General features: G+C 53.0%; 1 protein-coding gene across 5 annotated transcripts in view; it reads right to left on the bottom strand.

Moving 5' to 3' along the window:
* The window catches only part of PISD (phosphatidylserine decarboxylase), a 34710-nt gene that overhangs the window by 5061 nt on the left and 9309 nt on the right, over positions 1–20340 (bottom strand). Inside the window, exons 1-3 of one of the 5 annotated variants that reach the window (XM_074391031.1) lie at positions 7316–12556; positions 2581–3016; positions 714–879 (exon numbers count right to left, since the gene is read on the bottom strand). The exons of 1 other annotated variant lie outside the window; for it this stretch is intronic. In XM_074391031.1, the coding sequence (XP_074247132.1) occupies positions 714–879; positions 2581–2765 (351 nt within the window). In that variant the 5' untranslated portion in view covers positions 2766–3016; positions 7316–12556. Of the gene's footprint in view, positions 1–713; positions 880–2580; positions 7229–7315; positions 12557–20340 lie in introns of those variants that run through there. 3 more of the 5 variants (XM_010349101.3, XM_039462471.2, XM_074391032.1) reach the window with 3 other exon arrangements.

Here is a 20340-nt window from a genome sequence, read left to right on the forward strand (position 1 = left end):
CTCTATCTTACCCCTCTCAGCTGATGCCCAGTCATGCAGAAGGGCTGTGTGACCCCTGGCCCTTCCCAGGCACAGGCTGGAGCCTGAGCTAATATCCAGGATGCTTCAATGCCTCTGAGCTCTGGTGACGCCCACCTGAATGTCAAAGGCCCAGGAACAGGGTTTCCTCCTTGGGGCCAACCAGCCTGGGAAGCCAAGGGCAAGAGCAAGCTCTCTAGGGAGCAGGCGGGGCCAGGCCAGTTCCCTTGCACAATCCTGGGACAGGCTTCTGGGTTCCGTTCATCCTAAGGGACCCAAACAGGCTCCATCTTTCCTGAACCACCCCTCCGGCATCCCAGAATTAATTTGGCTTCTGCTCAAAATCACCTCTTAAGCTTTTTTCTGCCTGAACACAGAAAAGTCATAGACACCATTTTCTGAATCCCCAGACTGGGTTCCTTCCAGAACCAGCGCCCCAAATGGTAGACACGAAGCAGGCTATGGGAGTGGACACGGCACGGCACACCCTGGAAGTCACTCTCACAGCCCAGGTAGTGGCTTTCTCAAAAGCTGCCCTGCCCTTGCCCACCAATGAACCTTGCAACCCTGACCCACTGAAGATGTACCTATGACTTATGTTTCTGACAGCTCATCTCCTCCTTGGTCTCTCCAGCACCTCAACCTCAGGCCTGCCCGGGGGGAGGTCTGAGCCACAGGGGGCTGGGCACACTTACCCTGCTCACAGGCCTCCATCCCACCCGGCTGAGCGGTCTGAGGGCGCCGAAAGGCAGGAGGTAGTAGAGGACGGTCAAGGGCCAGGAGCGCAGTTTCAGAGCGGGTCTGGACATGCAGCTCAGCTGCCCCAGCCTCCGCCTCAGGGCCAGCTGGGGGAAGTGCAACCTGCAGGGCACAGGTCCACACACAGCCAGGTCAGTGGCCAGCCTCTGGGCCGGAAACCCCTCCTGTCTACCCACCCTCAGCAAGCTGCCTCGCTGTTGGGTGATGGGCCCCAGCAAGCACTGGCTATCCCACCTTGTCCCAATCCCGTTCTGAGTCGGGCTGGGCTGCCTCTGGCTGGCAGACTCACTTCCCAGATTCTCCCACCCGCCAGCAAGCTGGGGAGGCGGGGAACGTGGGGGTAGCCGCAACAGAGGAGAGTCAGGCCCAGCTGTGGGGAACCTCAGCAGCAGCAGCTCCCAGCGAGGGCCTCCACGGCCCAGGAGAGTGGGCCCCAGGGGTCAGCTCTACTGCATGGGCACTGGCACTCGCACTGGCACAGCAGTGCGTAGCGCTGAGGAGCTGTTACCCAGCCAGCTGGGTAACCATCTGCTGAGTCTTCTGCTACCATCCTTTGCGGGATCTGGGATATTCTTTTCATGGTTCCAGGCCCCTCATCTGCTAAATTAAGGGACAAAGACCCGACAAGATCTCGAAGGGAGTATTTACACCCCCACACACCCCACCGCACAGCTACGGCTCCATCCATTTGCATGGTCTTTCTGTAACAGCCCAGGTTCTCCAAATCCCATCCACAGGTGTGTGAGCAAAACCTCCCCACAAGCTCTCAAGCCACCTGCCTGCTCTGCTGGGGCCACACAGACACACACACACGACCCAAGCCCCTCCTTTCAGCAAAGGTAGACACACACACACACACAAAATCCCCCTCCTTTCAGCAAAGGTGAACACACGACTCCCCTCCTTTCTGCAAAAGTGGACACACACACACACACACACCCCAAGCCCCTCCTTTCTGCAAAAGTGGGGAGACACACACACACACACGACAGGCAAAGGTGGGCAGGCCTGTCCCCACCAACCCAGCATAAATGCAGGGCAGTCGGCAGGGGCTCAGCTTCACCAGAGCCACAGAGGTTGGACAGGCCTTTCCATTAGAACCCTGGCCTCCTGAGCCAAAACAAGACCCACCCCACCCTACCGATGCCTAGTGCCAGCAAATGCTCCTGAGGCCCAGGGTAGCTGCAGGACACCACACTGCCGTCCACTCAGAATGTCCCCAGGCCTGCTTCCTCATCTGCAAAGTGACTGCATTTGGCTGATCTACTGCTGCCATCTGGGACTGTCTCTCAAGAGGAGCTGACTCCTCTCTCGCAGTTGCTGAGCAAACCAAGGAACAAAGCGGCATCTCAGCTGATAGCAGCAGCAGAGCAGACGGGAGAGGCAAGCCGGCGGTGAGGCCCTGCTTAGTTCGGAGGCGGCTGCATCCACAACTCCCACAGCTCCCGGGTGCTTGCTTTCCCTCCCATCCCACCCAGTGTGTTTAAAAGGTTCAGGGAGGCGGCAGGGGCCAAGCAAAGACAAATCACTGCTCCCCTCTGGCTTCCCACCTGCCCTGCTCACTGCAGAAGAGCAGGGACCAATCCGAGAAGAGCTGCACCCCTCCTCCCGGCAGGAAGGGGGATGGGGAAGCCTCTCTCTGGGGGTAGGGCGGGGGCGGGGGCAGGGGCACAGAGGCAAGGGTCTAGGGTGGGAGGAGGGGGCCTGGGAACACCAGGGTAGGGAAGACCGCAGGCATGAGGTCTGAGGCCCACTGGCTGCCTCCCCCTGCTGGGCCCTCCTCCTGGTTGGAACCAAAGGTACCTGAAGCGGGCTCTCCGACTCAGGGCGCTCAGGCCCCCCAGGCCGGGCCCCTCCAGCCTCGGGGGCTGACCACCAGTCCCCTTGCCGCCACCTCCACTGCGAGGCCGCTGGATGTGAACTCTAACCTTCCGGAGGTCATGGCGGGGAGCCGTGGGGTTAGGGCGCGGTGGGCAGCATCTCACCATTTCGCCGCGCGGAGCTCTGGTCCTCGCCGCGCCTCTGACTGACACATCATGGACCGGCGCAGGGAGGGCGGGGCGAGGCTCACTCGCTCACTCCCTTTGTTTTCCTCTTTCCTCCCCTTCCCTGGAGCCAGAGGATCTCCTGTGCTGTCACTGCTCCAGGGCCTCTGCCTCCACGAGGCCGGTTGGTGGCGCCGCTTCCTGGGATTGGTTCAGTCTTGGTGGCTCACAGGGTGCAGGTTAGAGGGTCAGGGCTATTGCAGACAGACAGGTACCGGTCACACACCTACTCGGGTCACCTGCTCAGGGCTTGCAGCCCAGTGCAAAAGCCCCTGCACTCAAGCCCACTGTCCCCAGGCCTGGCAACCTGCATTGTCCCTGCTGCCTGGGGCTGAGCCAGCCTGCACTGGTCATCCTCTTCCTCAGCGAGCCGGGGGAGCAGCAGTAGGGCAAGGCCCTCGGGCTGCCTGATCCAGTGAGCCATGACAGGGAAGGGACCAGCCACTGCTGCCAAGGCTTCCAGGCACCTCTCAGCTCCAAACACACAAGGTGGGAACCTGAGCCCTGTGTTCCAGGCCCAGGCCCTGCGCCATGTACACCTGTCTGTGGTTTGGCCCCTCCCTCGCCAAAATCTGACCCATTTTCGATTCAGGTTACAAAGTAGCATCTGAGGAATAAGATGAGAGCGGAAGCCAGGACAGGTGCCCTGGTGAGAACCTGGCCTTTTACCTGCTCCAGGTCTCTCCTCACCCCTCTGGCCTTGACCCCTCCACCAATACACACACAAAATACCTGGCTCCTAACTCCAGGCCTCCTCAGAAGCTGGGCCTGGCAGGACTGCAGCCCAAACTAGTTCCACCCCTCTTTTTCTATCTTTGCTTCAGAAAACACTTAGGCCAGGCCCTGCCTGGCTATCTGGGAGGACACGCCCGGCCCCTACAAAGCCTGTCCACACTGGCCTACACAGATACTGGCTGCTATCTCAGCCCAGGCAATCCAGGCCCTCCAGGATATGGGCTGACAGGGGCCTGGCCTTCAACCCCGACCACTACTGCTCAAGAAGAGGGCAGGCACTTGTCACCATCCTTAGATGACGAAATGTGGCTCCAACAGCTGCTGCCTAAAGCAAGGAATGGGCCAGACACAACCAGTAAATGTGGCCCCGCACAGTCAAACGTCTGATGCCCTGGCAAACCCTCCTTGGCCACAGAAGTGAAGGTACCACCTGGGCACCTGCCTGCGAGTCACCTAATCCCTGTATGGGATTCAGTGGCCTCTCGGAACAGGACAGTAAGGTGACTAAGATCTGGACACAAGCGTGGATTTCTCCCCCTGATCCAGGCAGTGTTGGGCAGGTTCAGGCCCCTCTCCTAAATGACTGTCGGGGACAGCTAACAGCAGGTGGGCCAGGCAGGAGGGCACCCACCCACCAGGCCTCACCCAGCAAACAGATACACACCAGCATCCTACCCCGGGAACATGCCGGCACCAAGAGATCGGCACCAGCACAAGAGGCCCATCCTGTCACCAGGCCCAGGCCCACGGCTTCACAGACACCCCTGCTCCAGCCCTCCAGGGCCATGTCACTTCAATCGCTCCACACATGTACGGAGCACATGCCCCACCCTCCCTGATCCACGAGGCTCCATGCTGGCCTCTTGCCAGCTGCCAGGGAAGCAGAGGGGTGACAGCAGTCAAGGGTGAGCCTGGTGCCTGGTTCCAAAGGGGAGGCTCTTTCACTGGTTGATCAAGTGCAGGCTTGGAGCTGAGCTCACAGCCAGGACCCACAGGGAGGCAAGCGTGACCTTGAGGGGAGATGGAGAGGAGGGGCTTTGAGGACCCCAGCCTTCTGCCAGTTTTCCTCACTTACCTACCCTGTGGGACAGTGACCAACACAGCCCTGAATGTGTCAGAAAGACATGAACCCACATAAACCCAGCTCAGCCAAAAACCTTGAGTTCTCAAAGCAGGCTCCCCTGTGAACCTTGAAGTTTCATTCTCCCATGGTTCTCTGAGGGGCAGGGTCTGGACTCCAGTCTCAGAGAGGGCACTACTGAAGAATTAAAGCACACGAGGCCAGGGGCACGTCAGATGCCCATGAGGGAAAGGTGGGCCCTGGCTCAGAAGCTAGAGGAGGAGCTGCTGCCCTGGCCCTGGAGAGACTCTAAGAACCATCCTGAGAGGCCACACGGGCACCCCACCTGCAGGTACGCCCAGTGAGAGGCAGGGAGTCCTTGCCCTTTCAGATCCTTGCTTTATCACTATTCTACCTTTTCGAAAACAGGCACCGAAACCAGGGTGTCAGTGCCTCCAAATCACCACCTGATGGCCCCAAAAGATCACCATGGAGTAGAATGAATCCCGCTTTGCCCCAGAACACAGGCTGGGCACTGTCTGACCCACTAAGAGCTGCAGGATGGAGGGAAGGGGCCCCTAGAGGTCGCTGCCTTCTCACTTTCCAAGGGTAAAGCCGCTCCGTTGGCCAGCAGTTTCTGGCCTCCCCATTTCAGAGCCCAGCTTGCCCTCTGCCTATTGCAACCCTGGGACCTCAAGCCAGAGATTTTATCCTCTCTGGCTGTCAGAGGGTGACATGGAGTGGGAGCCCCAGGTCCTAGATGAGGAACTTGCAAGAAGGGTACCCAGAATTGAAGAAACGCTGACACTTTCCCTCCCATGCCTCAAAGACACTCTGTGGAGATGAGCTTAAGGTTGTGACCAGTAGGACTTTAATGTCATTACATGGCCCCAGGGCCAGTCACCTGCAACAGAACTCAGAGGGCTTTGTGGCTGGCGACAACCTGGTCACTGCAATCCTGGCTGCCTTCCTCCACCTCCACCCTGAGAGCAGGGAAGGGCCTTGGCAAGTCACAGGTACTCTAAGTCTTGGTTTGCACATCTGGAAAATGGGAAAGGAAATTCCTCCTGCCCAGCCCCTTGTGGCTCAGAGCACAGCTGCAACCATGGCCCAGAACAATTGCTCAGAAACGCCACTTTTACCCAGGAGCGTGACGCTGCCTCACCTCACCCTGTAGACCTGGCTTCAACACCTCACCTCTCTTTCCAAAAAGTCAACCCCACACTCTGGTGGGGGCAGGGGTTTCCACCACAGGGAAGATGGAAATAAAAGGGACTTAGGTGGCAGTTCTAAAACAGGAACCCAAACCTTCGGGGCGGTGACTGGCCTTGCAAGTAAGAAGCAATGGCTGATAGGACCATATGGGGGACTGGGGAGCACCTCTGCCAGGACGTGCTGTTCTGGGGATCCATACCAGAGCAAGAAGACAGTGTCCCCACCCATCCCTCACCAACCAGGGTGAAGTACTGTGGTACCCTCCCTCAGTGGAATGGAAGTCGATGAATAGCCCCAGGCCAAGCAGCAGTTACTACAGGTGTGGGTTGGGGCGTGCAAGCATGTATGCATACGGGGGTGGGGGTGTGAGTGTAGGTGCAAGGGTGTGAGCAAGCTGGATATGTGTGTAGGTGAAAGGGTGTGTTCGTATAGGTGTGCACTATAGGTGTGAAGGCATGTGCATGTAAGGGTGTGGGGGTGCGTGCAGGGGTGTGTAGGTGTTAAGTGTGTAAGTGCAAGGTGTACGGGGTGTTGGGGGTGTGTGTGTAGGGGTGTAAGTGCAAAGGTGTGTTAGGCATATAGGCGGTGTGTGTGTAGGTGCGAGAGTGTGCATATAGGTGGTATGTGTATAGGTACAGGTGTGTGTAGGTGCAGGGGTGTGTAGCTTCAGGGTGTGTGTAGGTGGGGGTCCGTGCACTCCCCCGGGGGGCGATGGGCTTTCTCCCCAGCTCAGTTGAGGCCCGGCCACCCGGCAGCAGCTTTCGTCCAGTGGGGCGACAACCCTGTCTTCCCTGTGTTCCAGGGCTAGAAACAGGCAAACTTCGCAAGCAGGGGCCCCGGGAAAATGGTCCTCCCTGGGCCACACGGACCAGGGAGCAAAGAGAAGGGCCCAGAGGCGCCTTTCAGACACAGTCAGAGGCAGACAGCCCCGGGAAGAGGGCAGGCAGGACTCTCAGGGGTCTGTCCCAGCTGCCCAAAGACAAGGAACCTCCTCTCAGACAACTCTGGGTGCTGTGGGGGAACCGGCTCTGGGCAGAGGCAGCGAGTCTGCCACCTGCTCCCCGGCCCTCAGGCGCTGACCTGGCGCTACCCTCTTCCCAGGCGCCTTGACCCCAGGCTCGGCAGCACGGAGGAGACTGGAGCTCTCAGGGCCGGAGGCGCTCCAGCCCGGGCCCCCTCAACGCCAGCCGGCACCCCCTCACTTCCCGCAACTGCCTCACTTCCTGTAAGCCCCTCACTTCCCGCACCCGCGCCAGGCAGATGGACGTGGAGGAAGTGATCTCACGCAGCCCGGGCCGTGCCCACGTGCGGAGGGAAAAGCCCACGACTCGCTCAAGCCTGTCCAAAGGGCTCCTCTGGCCAGGGCCGCATCGTCGCAGCTAGGAGGACCAACCGACGACCGAACGCGCTAGAAGGGCACCCCCACCCGGGCCTGGCCCTCTGAGCGGGTGGGGCGGGGCGGGGCGCCTCCCCGAGAAGTCACCTGTGGCTCCTGGTCAGGCAGGGGCACCGGCTCCACTCACCCACCCTCTGGTGGCTCCAGCTTCCGGGCTCCAACTCCCCAGAGGCGCTCCCAGAGCCGGGAAGCCCTGCGGCGCGTGGGCGGGGCCCAGGCTCCAGCCACTCAGACTACTAGGGGCGGGGGCAGGAGGCCGACCCCAGCCACCCTTAAAGCCGCAGCTCCCTGAGCCCCAGTCCTGCAGCTCCGTCAGCCCAACCTCAGTACCCCTTTAAGAGGAGGGGCCAAGGTCGGGGAGAAGGGGAAGGGCAGTGGGCACCAGCTCTGCCTGGTCACGGTCACGGTAGGACCCCGCTCAGGCATCGAGGTGGGCCTGGCTGCTCCCAAGGGATGCCTCCTGCCTGTCCTCGGTCTCCGTCCACTGGTCTGTGAGCCTCCTGTCCCCAGCCCGTGGCTGGCCTCCCAGAGCAGCTGCCTTCTCTCACCACCCCCCACCCAACACTAGGCGGACGCAGGACCCCACGTGCTGCTGACTTCACTGAGGACCAGCTTCTTCACTGGACTGAACAGAAAGCTAAAGCTACCCCTGCTAGCCCTGGAAGCCTCGGAGAAGGCAAAATTCTTGATCTTTCCCACGCCCCATCCTGAAGCTACAAGGCTGCTCCACCCCCACCTTCTTGCTTTCCAGGCACGCACACCCCTGACATACAGACTGCCCTGACTCCAAAACTGATGTAGACCAGCGAACACGGACACCCATGAACAAGGTCCAACCGCCCCAGCCTAGAGCACACAAGCCTCCCTGCTTCACTACTAGGACGCAAATCCCATGGGATGATGTGTGCTGTGTCTTCCCACCCCACTAGAGGACCCTAGTCTGCAGGTCAGCAACCCATTCCATACTCACACAGTGCCAGGCACCCAACAAGCATTCAGCCTACATGGGATAGGACCAATCAGCTTAACTCTTTTAGGGGAGGGGAAAAGCTGAGGGGGATCACCATTCAACCAAAGAAAGGATGTGGCATCAAGTAGCCACATTCACGTCTGTGGAAGCAACTGGGCACCCACATCCCCTATTCCATGGCAAGACAGCCTTGGAAGTCTCAGTCTCCTCATTCTGAGCCACTGAACGGGATACAATTCCAACTCCTTCTCACCACTGAGATCTTAGTTTCTAAAACAACTAAGGTTTGGGGCCAGGCATGGTGGCTCTTGCCTGTAATCCTAGCACTTTGGGAGGCCAAGGTGGGAGGATCACTTCAGCTCAGGAGTTCGAGACCAGCCTGCACAACATAGTGAGACCTCATCTTTTTTTTTAAACCAAAAATAAAATAAGGTTTGGAACAGGAGGAGAGGGCCTGTAGGGCTTGTGGAGAAATTGGGCAGTGGACCAAGCCTGGAATAGGACCTAAAGGGGTGCAGTCAGAGTCCCACAAACCTATCATCTTTAGCTGGATCAGCCCGAGCAAGTGCTGCATGACAAGCCACAGCCCTGAGATGCCGGGGAAGAAGACAGAGTCCTCCTTCATGGACTTCCATGATCTTTCACACCTACACTGCACCCATGGGAACAGGGAGGCAAAGGTGAACAAGGCATAGTGCCAACCCTAAGGGCCTCAGAATTTGATACAGGGGTGGCAGATACCTTACACACAACTGCTCCTAATATTCTCCTGTCCGGACAGCATTACAGGAGATCTTCAAATAGTGTCATCACAACATTGATGAGAAAAAGAATCTATTCCAGCCCGGGCTACTGTCCGTGTGGAGTGTGCATGTTCCCCCCATGTCTGCATGGGCGTTCTCTGAGCACCCTACTTTCCTTCACATCCCGAAGCTGTGCACATCAGGCTCACTGGTGTGCGTAAATGGTCCCAGTCCGAGTGTGTGTGGGTGTGGGTGTGCCCTGCCATGGGAAGGCGTCCTGTCCAGGGCTGGTTTCCACCTTGTGCTGGGCCCTGAGCTGCCGGGATAGGATCTAGCCACCTGCAACCCTGAGCTGCAGTAATTAGGTAAATAATAATCTAACTTGTTTTTATTAATCTTCCATAAATGCATGTATAGCTCACATTTCAATGGTTAATACTAGAAATGTTTGGGGTCTTGAAAAGTTGTGATGTTTTTGTGGTCAGAAACATCCACAGGAACTTAACTCTTGCTTATGTCAATTAGCCTATGGTAAAACTGGTTTCATTCTACAATGCTTTGCTTAAAGGTGAAGATCCCAAAAAACTATCAAGATTGAGAGCTTACTGTAACTGATCCCAGCATTCTCAGAGCCTCAAAGAAACTTCAGACCCCTTCTCACCTCAGCTCTAAGGAAACACCATATGATATGGGATAAAAAGCAGTTAAAACACAAAAAGATGTTGATGCAGAATCCTAGCACCACCAACTTCCAGAACTGAAAAGACCCTGGAAGACCACTGTGACTTTCTCAAAGCTTCTAGCACTTACCAGGCCACATGTCCCTGGGCACAGAACAAAACCAAGCCCCAGTTAGACCAGGGAAGAAAGGTCTGTAGGGAAAGCCAAGTTGTGCACATATTCTACCTCCCATGTGCCGAGAGATCTCTGGGACTCCCACATTCTTCCCTGTGGAATAGCCAGCTCTGCTGCACTGCATCTACCAGCATTGCTTTTTAACCATTCTAAGCCTCTAAGGCAGATCAGTGTTTAAAAACCTATATAAACCAGGCCAGGTGTGGTGGCTCACGCCTGTAATGCCATCACTTTGGGAGGCTGAGGCGGGTGGATCGCCTGAGGTCAGGAGATCGAGACCAGCCTGGCCAACATGGTGAAACCCCATCTCTACTAAAAATACAAAAATTAGCCGGGTGTGGTGGTGGGTACCTATAGTCCCAGCTACTTGGGAGGCTGAGGCAGGAGAATCGACTGAACTTGGTAGGCGGAGGCTGCAGTGAGCCAAGATCGAACCATTGCCCTCCAGCCTGGGCAACAAGAGTCAAACTCTGTCTCAAAAAAGAAAACAAAAAAAAAAACAAAAACATAAACCAGTCCACAAGTCAGCGAAGATTAGTAATCCCCACCTTCCAACCAGACTTCCACCACATATATTTTCAATGGAGAAATGCCTCTGGATTTCAAACAACCATTTACAAGTGAATTTCCTCAGGAAAAAAAGTTCTCTGGAACGGTACTTTCCTACCTTGTGTTTATTTCCTTCAGGCCTTGCGGGCCTTTATTTCCACCCCTCCCACTCTGCTAGGACTCCCTCGGGTGAGAGTGCCACCTAGTGTCACGGTAAGGCTCTGCAGGCTCCCAGGCCACCTGCAGAGGGAGGCCTCCCTGCCTCGATCAACCCACCTGTATCCTCTGCCAGGTCCCAGCTATGTGAATTTCATGCACTACTTCTAGAGGGATACCCTATGCCAGGGAACAGAAGGTAGCTGCGGAACAGGGGTGGCAGGTGTCCTCAGCTAATCCTCATTTCCTGGCTCTTGGCTAATTCTCATTCCCTGAGCCCCCTCAAGGAAGATGGCTAGTGTCTTAATGGCTAGTACAAGAAGCCACAGGCAGACATCAGCCTCCCAGACATCTGGGCAGAGAGGCCCAGCAAGCACAAAGTGCCTTCAGGCTATTTCTCCACACACCAGATTCTCCTATCCCTGCCCAACTCCCTGCGACCGTTTGAGAACGGTTTTTAGCAGTCCCACGGTGAGATGTCCTGGATACTCCTAGTCCATTGAGAGCCCCACCAGCAGCTCCCCCAAGGACGCTGCCCAGGCACTCAGGAAGGGTAGACTGAGGTGGAATAAAGAAAAAGTGCGGCTGGGCGCGGTGGCTCACGCCTGTAATCCCAGCACTTTGGAAGGCCAAGGAGGGGCGGATTACCTGAGGTCAGGAGATCAAGACCATCCTGGCTAACACAGCGAAACCCCGTCTCTACTAAAAATACAAAAATCAGCTGGGTGTGGTGGTGTGAACGTGTAGTCCCAGCTACTTGGGAGACTGAGGCAGGAGAATAGCCTGAACCCAGGAGGTGGAGGTTGTAGTGCGCCAAGATCACGCTACTACACTCCAGCCTGGGCAACAGAGCAAGACTCCATTTCAAAAAAAAAAAAAGCTTTAGGTCAGACGTGATGACTCACACCTGTAATCCCAGCACTTTGGGAGGCCAAGGTAATGGATCACCTCAGGTCAGGAGTTTGACGCCATCCTGGCCAACATGGTGAAACCCCATCTCTACTAAAAATGCAAAAATTAGCCAGGCATGGTGGTGCAAGCCTGTAATCCCAGCTACTCAGGAGGCTGAGGTAAGAAAATTTCTTGAACCCGGGAGGTGGAGGTTGCAATGAGCTGAGATCATGCCACTTCACTCCAGCCTGGGCGATAGAGGGAGACTCTGTATCAAAAAAAAAAAAAAGAAAAGAAAAGAAAAGAAAGAAATACTTCGCTTTAGCTTTAAACAGCAGAAAAACCTCTAAATTCTATTATTGGGGAGAAAAACCCCAGCCCGCTTTCCACACACAGAACTTCTCCTGGCCTGGCGGGAGGCAGAGCACTGGGGCTGCCCTCCATGTGCCCTACAGCCTCCTGCAGCTGGCTCATCGGTGGGAGCTTTGGACTGAACCCTTAACCACTGGGCTCCTGTCTGCTCAGCCCAGGGGCATCAGGCAGCCACAAGCCAGCCCCAGCTGGGTGCTGGTGTTCCCTCTGAGGCTGAAGGGGGAGACCAGATGCCCACAATGGTACACTCTGTAGACAGGTCCCTTCCACCTCCACAGTCATCTCCGAGGGCCAGCAAGGCTTGGAGGAGGAGGAAAGACGCATGGGGCTGATATGTGCTTTCCCATCACAGGCACTTGCATCTTCTGTTCAAGGAAGAAAGAACACCTCCCAACTCGACACACTAGAGACCAAGGAGCTTGTCAGCAAAATTCATTCTGAGTGGACCCAGACCACCCAGATGTCAGGAAACCCGAGAGTTGCCAACACCGTACAGTGGGGAGTTCTCCCAACTCCCTGCCCTGACGCCACTCGATGGCTATACAACCTTCCCCCGATCTGGTTAAAAAGTATGTTTAAGTGGCTGGGCGAGGTGGCTCATGCCTGTAATCCCAGCACTTTGGGAGGCCGAAGTGAGACTGAGTCTCACCCTGTCTGGGGGAGGGCTGGATCCACAGGGCATAGGCAACACAAAGGAACTCAGGACACCGTGACTGGATGCAGCTCAGGCCCAAATGTGTGGGGTCCAGTCATGACAGCAGCCCCACTTCCCTTCTGAAGAGTCTGGACCGCCATCCCTTGCTGTCATGCTCCCACCCCATGGGAAACTCACCTCCACTTAACCTAACGGTAAGTAGAATTTCCACCGAATGCCCCTAGGCCTGTGGAGGGGCGGGGAAGGGGGGGATGAAGTGCGACGAAACGGGGAAGCGGGGAGAACAGGGAAGAGAGAGAAACAGCTTGTTGGCCAAGAACAGAGGAAATGACAAAGCTGCCCCAGGAGAGGCAAAACAGGCAGCGAGCACACCCACAGGCCCCTCCCCACCCTCCGAGATCTGCCCCCATCCTTCTCTAGCCTCCACCAAAAAAAAAAAAACAGTTCCATCTCAACTATCAGCTAATAGTTTTATACATATATGTATTTATGTATGGAGACCTATGGTTTTGCTATGTTGCCCAGGCTGGTCTCAAACTCCTGGGCTTAAGTGATTATCCTGCCTCAGTCTTTCAGGTAGCTGGGACCACAGGCACACCACCACCCCTGGCTAATTTTTCTTTTCTTTCCTTTTTTTGAGATAGAGTTTCGTTCTCGTTGCCCAGGCTGGAGTGCACTGGCACGATCTCATCTCACTGCAACCTCCGCCTCCCAGGTTCAAGCAATTCTCCTGCCTCAGCCTCCCAGGTAGTTGGGATTACAGGCACCTGCCACCATGCCTGGCTAATTTTTTTTGCATTTTTAGTAGAGACAGGGTTTCGCCATGTTGGCCAGGCTAGTCTTGAACTCCTGACCTCAGGTGATCCGCCTGCCTTGGCCTCTCAAAGTGCTGGGATTACAGGCATGAGCCACACACTGGGCCAAATTTTTAAATATATTTTTTGTAGAGACTGAGTCTTGCCTCATCAGGCTGGTCTTGAACTCCTGGGCTCAAGCAATCTTCCCACCTTGGCCTCCCAAAGTGTTGGGATCAGAGGCGTGAGCCACCATGCCTAGCTGAAGATGTACACTTTCAGTGAGATGTTTTGTAAATCAAAAATTTGAGATATCATCTAAAACAATATTTCTCAATCTCAGGAAAAGAGGCAACAAGCAATATGCCATAATTGCTAAATGAATTTTTATGACTTTTGGGGACAAACAGGCAGCGTACCTGAAATCACAACTGCCACACAAAGGCAGGACAGATGGCTGCTGCAGTAGTATCAAGTATGGATCCATAACTATGGATCTATCTATACGTGCTGGCCAACCACCCTGTCTGCGCTCACCCATGGCAACTCTTGGCACAGGTCCCTACGTCAACAGACAAAGCCACAAGCCAGGCCTGTGGAGCCCAAGTGAACATTTTAGCCATGAACCAGAAGTGTTCCCAGGACATCATGAGTTCCTGAAAAGAAATTCAGGGAAGCAGCTCTTCTACTTCTCAGCAGTCTCTGATGTCCTGCCTTCAAGAGGGCTCTTGCATCATGTATAAAATCACCTCTGCCTAGTGGTGGGCCACAGGTTGAGTCAAGGACTCAATGGCATAGCACTCTGGAAGCCAAAAAGCATTATTCAAGCTGTGCACACTCCCCGCCACAGGGCTAAACGGAACTAAAAGGAACACTCTGGGTCTTCATCCTGAGTGACTCGGCAAGCAGCTTTCCAGAGTATGATTTCAAGTCACTATTTTTTTTTTTTTTCTGAGACAGGGTCTTACTCTGTAACTCAGGCTGGAATGCAGTGGTGTGATTTTGGCTCACTGCAATCTCTACCTCTTGGCTCAAGCAGTCCTCCCACCTCAGCCTCCCAAGCAGCTAGAACCACAGGCCCACACCACCACGCCCAGCTAATTTTTGTATTTTTTTTTTTTTTTTTTTTTTTTTTGAGACGGAGTTTCACTCTCCTTACCCAGGCTGGAGTGCAATGGCGCGATCTCGGCTCACCGCAACCTCCGCCTCCTGGGCTCAGGTAATTCTCCTGCCTCAGCCTCCTGAGTAGCTGGGATTACAAGCACACGCCACCATGCCCAGCTAATGTTTTGTATTTTTAGTACAGACGGGGTTTCACCATGTTGACCAGGATGGTCTCGATCTCTTGACCTCGTGATCCGCCCGCCTCGGCCTCCCAAAGTGCTGGGATTACAGGCATGAGCCACCGCACCCGGCCAATTTTTGTATTTTTAGTTTACATGAGCTTTTACCATCTTGCCCAGGCTGGAATCTGCCTGCCTCAGCCTCCCAAAGTGCTGAGACTACAGCCATGAGCCACTACTCCAGGCCTCTACCCTTTCCAGTGACATCATTCTGTAAAATAAAAACTTAACATAAAAACATCCTTTTTGTTAGGCCGGGTACGGTGGCTCAAGCCTGTAATCCCAGCACTTTGGGAGGCCGAGGTGGGCGGATCACGAGGTTGAGAGATCGAGACCATCCTGGTCAACATAGTGAAACCCCGTCTCTACTAAAAATACAAAAACATTAGCTGGGCATGGTGGAGCGTGCCTGTAATCCCAGCTAATCAGGAGGCTGAGGCAGGAGAATTGCCTGAACCCAGGAGGTGGAGGTTGCGGTGAGCCGAGATCACACCATTGCACTCCAGCCTGGGTAACAAGAGTGAAACTCTGCCTTGAAAAAAAACAAAAACAAAAACAAAAACAAAAACAAAAAAACAAAAAAAACATCCTTTTTGTTTTGTTTTGAGACAGAGTCCGCTCCGTCACCCAGGCTGGAGTGCAATGGTACATCTTGGCTCACTGCAACCTCCACCTCCTGAGTTGAAGCAATTCTCCCTGCCTCAGCCTCCCAAGTAGCTGGGATTACAGGTAACTACCACCTTGCCCAGATTATTTTTTTATTTTTATTAGAGATGGGGTTTCGCCATGTTGGCCAGGCTGGTCTTGAACTCCTGACCACAGGTGATCCACCTGCCTCGGCCTCCTAAAGTGCTGGGATTACCACAGTGAGCCACCGTGCCTAGCCTTTTTTCTTTTTTGAGATGGAGTTTCACTCTTGTTTCCCAGGCTAGAGTGCAATGGTGCAATCTCAGCTCACTGCAACCTGCACATCCTGGGTTCAAGTGATTCTCCTGAGTCAGCCTCCAGAGTAGCTGGGCTAACAGGCATGCACCACCATGCCAAGCTAATTTTTTGTATTTAGTAGAAATGGGGTTTCACTATGTTGGTCAGGCTGGTCTTGAACTCCTGACCTCAGGTGATCCACCCACCTTGACCTTCAGATTCTCCTGCCCCAGCCTCTCGAGTGGCTGCGATTACAAAGTGCTTAAATTACAGGCATGAGCCACCATTCCTGGCCATAAATGAGCCAATGTAAACAGAGAATAAACAAGTGAAAAGGTAGAGTTTGTGCTGAAAGTAAAGTGATTTAAAAATTGTATTAAGGGGCTGGGCGTGGTGGCTCATGCCTATAATCCCAGCACTTTGGGAGGCTAAGGTGAGCAGACCACGAGGTCAGGAGATCAAGACCATCCTGGCCAACATGGTGAAACCCCATCTCTTCTAAAAATTCAAAAATTAGCCAGGTGTGGTGGCGTGCACCTGCAGTCCCAGCTACTCAGGAGGCTGAGGCAGGAGAATCGCTGGAACCAAGGAGACGTTGGCTATTCCTCAGTGGTTGCAGATGCCCAGCTCTGAAATCTCTGCTTGCATGGCACTGAGGAGACCTTCCTTTTCTGTCTCAGCCTAGCTCCCCCCGAGCCCTGAAGCACCCTGTACCCTTTACCTGTTTCAGTTTTCTTCACAGCATTTCAACCATTTGACATGCCTATGAGTCCATCTGCTGCTTCTCTGTCTCCCCCACTAACAAGGGAAGCCCTGATTCTGTTTACTGGTAGATCCCCAGCATCTCAACAGGGCCCAGCACATAGAAGGAAGTCAAAGATTTGGCCAATGAATAAGGGAATTCAAGAAGAAAGAAATCATGTTCATTTGTGATTTCTGTTTTGCAGATATCCAGTGTGGTTCATGTACACAACAATGCAAACTACAAATAGGTCCCCTTATCAGCAGGAGGGGGGTTACATTCCAAGACCCACTGGTGGATGCCCAAAGTCACCAACAATAAGGAACCCAACTGCCATCAATCGGAACACATTTCTGTTCATGTCTTCCACCCACAAATTTAATGCCTTTTCCACCTTTTTTTCCCCCTTTTTTTTTGAAATTGGGTCTCACTCTGTCATCCAGGCTGGAGTGCAGTGGCACAATCATAGCTCACTGCTGCCTCGAACCTCTGGGCTCAGGCAATCCTCCTATCTTAGCCTCCTGAGAAGCTGAGACCACAAGTGTGTGCCACCATGCCTGCCTAGTTTGTTTTTCATGTGACCCTCCCGCCTCAGCCTCTCAAAGTGCTGGGATAACGGGTGTGAGCCACCACGCCCGGCCGCCTTTTCCACCTTAACTAAGCAAGTGGTGGATGTAACTTTTACAGTCTTAGGGGCAACAGCAAAACAAGCAAAACAATTTTTTTCTTCTTCACAATGAATAAAAGATTCCCGTATCAAAATCAGCATGTGATTTTTTTTCCTTTCCTTTTGAAGTCAAGAACTTTCACCTTTTCACTTAAAGAAAGCATTTTACTGCTTTCTCTGCGGCAATCCAAATGGCCAGAATCACTATTGTTGCACTTTGGGGCCATTATTAAGCGAAATAACGGTGACCGGAACACAAGCACTGCAATACAACGACAGCTGATCTGATAACTGAGATGGCTACTAAGTGATTTGCAGGCAGGCAGCATAGACACTGAGGTCACAATGGACAAAGGGATGATTCATATCCTAGGTGGGAGAGAGTGAGAGTTCATCATGCTATTCAGAACAGGGAGACATTTAAAAGTTAGGAATCATAGCTGGGTACGGTGGTTCATGCCTATAATCCCAGCACTTTGTAAGGCCCAGGTGGGTAGATCACCTGAGGTCAAGAGTTCAAGACCAGCCTGGCCAACATGGTGAAACCCCATCTCTATTAAAAAAAAAATTGCCGGGCGCGGTGGCTCAAGCCTGTAATCCCAGCACTTTGGGAGGCCGAGGCGGGTGGATCACGAGGTCGAGAGATCAAGACCATCCCGGTCAACATGGTGAAACCCCGTCTCTACTAAAAATACAAAAAATTAGCTGGGCATGGTGGTGCGTGCCTGTAATCCCAGCTACTCAGGAGGCTGAGGCAGGAGAATTGCCTGAACCCAGGAGGCGGAGGTTGCGGTGAGCCGAGATCACGCCATTGCACTCCAGCCTGGGTAACAAGAGCGAAACTCCGTCTCAAAAAAAAAAAAAAAAATTAGCGGCCGGGCGCGGTGGCTCAAGCCTGTAATCCCAGCACTTTGGGAGGCCAAGGCGGGTGGATCACAAGGTCGAGAGATTGAGACCATCCTGGTCAACATGGTGAAACCCCATCTCTACTAAAAATACAAAAAATTAGCTGGGCATGGTGGCTCGTGCCTGTAAGCCCAGCTACTCAGGAGGCTGAGGCAGGAGAATTGCCTGAACCCAGGAGGCGGAGGTTGCGGTGAGCCGAGATCGCGCCATTGCACTCCAGCCTGGATAACAAGAGCGAAACTCCGTCTCAAAAAAAAAAAAAAAAAAAAAAAAAATTAGCTAGGCGTCGTGGCACAAGCCTGTAATCCCAGGTACTCGAGAGGCTGAGGCTTGGAGAATCGCTTGAACCCAGGAGGCAGAGGTTACAGTGAGCCAAGATCACGCCACTACCCTCCAGCCTGGGCAACAGGGAGACTCCGTCTCAAAAAAACCAAATAAATAAAACAACTTAGGAATTGTTTATTTCTGGAATTTTACATTTAATATTTTGAGACTGCAGGAACATGAAACCTTGGATAAAGGAGAAATACTATAATTGTTTTAGAAGCCAAACATATGCCACGAACCATTACAGTGTCCATACCATTTTAGGCAGCAGTCCTACGCCTAGGCACTGACCCTGAGGAAAAGGCCTTACATGCAAAGGTATGCTCTGCAACATCATTCATGGTGGCAAAGACGACCAGTATACCAGAATCAACTGAGGTGGTAAAGCCTCAGTGGCAAGCAGAGACTTCAGGAGCTGAGTGCCTGTCACCACTGAGGAAGAGCCAAGAGTGTGGCTCCATGGTGGCTCACACCTGGAATCCCAGCACTTTGGGAGGCCAAGGTAAGAGGATCACTTGAGACCAGCCTAGGCAACATAGTGAGATCCCATCTCTACAAAAAATTAGCTGGGTGTGTTGGTGGTGCATGCCTCTGGTCCCAGCTACTTGGGGGGCAGAGGTGGGAGGATTGCTTAAACCCGGGATGTTGAAGTTACAGTGAGCTGTGATTGCACCACTGCACTTCAGCCTGGGCAACAAGCCAGACCCTGGCTCAAAAAAAAGAAAAAAAAAAGAAAAAGAAAAAAACAGCTGAATTCATTTAAAAATAGAAACAAAGACAGGAAGCGAATGCATAAAAAATAAAGCTCATGATTAAGCAATCACAGTCACATGGTGAGAAGGCGTGGGAATCTTGATGTCCTGTTTTCCAACATTCTGTCATAGCGTTTGCTGTATCATCTCTGTCATTTAACAGGGAGTAAGACTGATTTCCACAAGCATTCCAAGACCATTCAATAGGGAAAGGATAATCTTTTCAACATAACGGTGCTAGGAAAATGGGACATCCACATGCAAAAGAATGACACTGAATTCTTCTCTTATACTATAAACAAAAATTAATTCAAAATGGATAAAAGACTTAAATATAAGAATAAAACCAGCCTGGTGAAGTGGCACACACCTGTAGTTCACTACTGGGAAGGCTAAGGTAAAAGAAACATGTGAGCCCAGGAGTTCAAGGCTGTAGCAAGCTATGATCACACCACTACTCTCCAACCTGAGCAGTACAGTAAGACGCTGTCTCTGAAAAACAACAACCTAAAACTGGCCGGGTACAGTGTCTCATGCCTGTAATTCTAGCACTTTGGGAGGCCAAGATGGGTGAATCACTTGTGCTCAGGACTTCAAAACCAGCCCAGGCAACATGTCAAAATCCCATTTCAACAAAAAATAGAAAAATTAGCAGTTGTGCACAGTGGCTCATGCCTATAATCCTAGCACTTTAGGAGGCCAAGGCAGGCAGATCACTTGAGGTCAGGAGTTCGAGACCAGCCCGGCCAATATGGTGAAACCCTGTCTCCACTAAAAAATACAAAAATTAGCTGGCATGGTGGTGCGCACCTGTAATCCCAGCTACTCAGGAGGCTGAGGCAGGAGAATTGGTTGAACCAGGGAAGCAGAGGTTGCAGTGAGCCAAGATTGCACCACTGCACTCCAGGTTGGGTGACAGGGCAAGACCCTGTCTCACAAAAGGAAAAAAAAAAAAAAAAATGAAGCCCTGAAGGGAACATTAGGAAGGGTTTGTCTGCCCATAGTTCTTCAAGCTGGCTTATCATCAGAATCACCAACAGGGCTTCTGAAAAACACAGATCTTGAGCCTAGCCCAAACTTTCTAGATTTCAGGAGTTAAGGAATTCAAATTCATAATTTTTAAAGCTCCCCAACAATTCTGATGATAGCTAGATTTGGAAAATCTCATGTATTTCATTTGGAATGATTAGGTGGAACAAGAGGTGAGACTAGGAACCAACACCAGACAGCTATTCAAAACTCTCCCGCTCGACCTGTTGCCAGTTCCTGAAAACTTAAGACAGTTGGGTATCCCTAATCTGAACATCGAAAATGCTCCAAAATCAGAAACTTTTTGAGTGCCGACATGACACCAACAAGTGGAAAATTCTACATCTGATGTCATGTGACAAGTCACAGTCAAAACTTTGTTTCATGCAAAAAATTATTTATTGTATAAAGTTACCCTCAGGCTATGTATAGAAGAT

The sequence above is a fragment of the Saimiri boliviensis genome, chromosome 21 (assembly GCF_048565385.1).
Source record: "Saimiri boliviensis isolate mSaiBol1 chromosome 21, mSaiBol1.pri, whole genome shotgun sequence".
Taxonomy (NCBI): Eukaryota; Metazoa; Chordata; class Mammalia; order Primates; family Cebidae; genus Saimiri; species Saimiri boliviensis.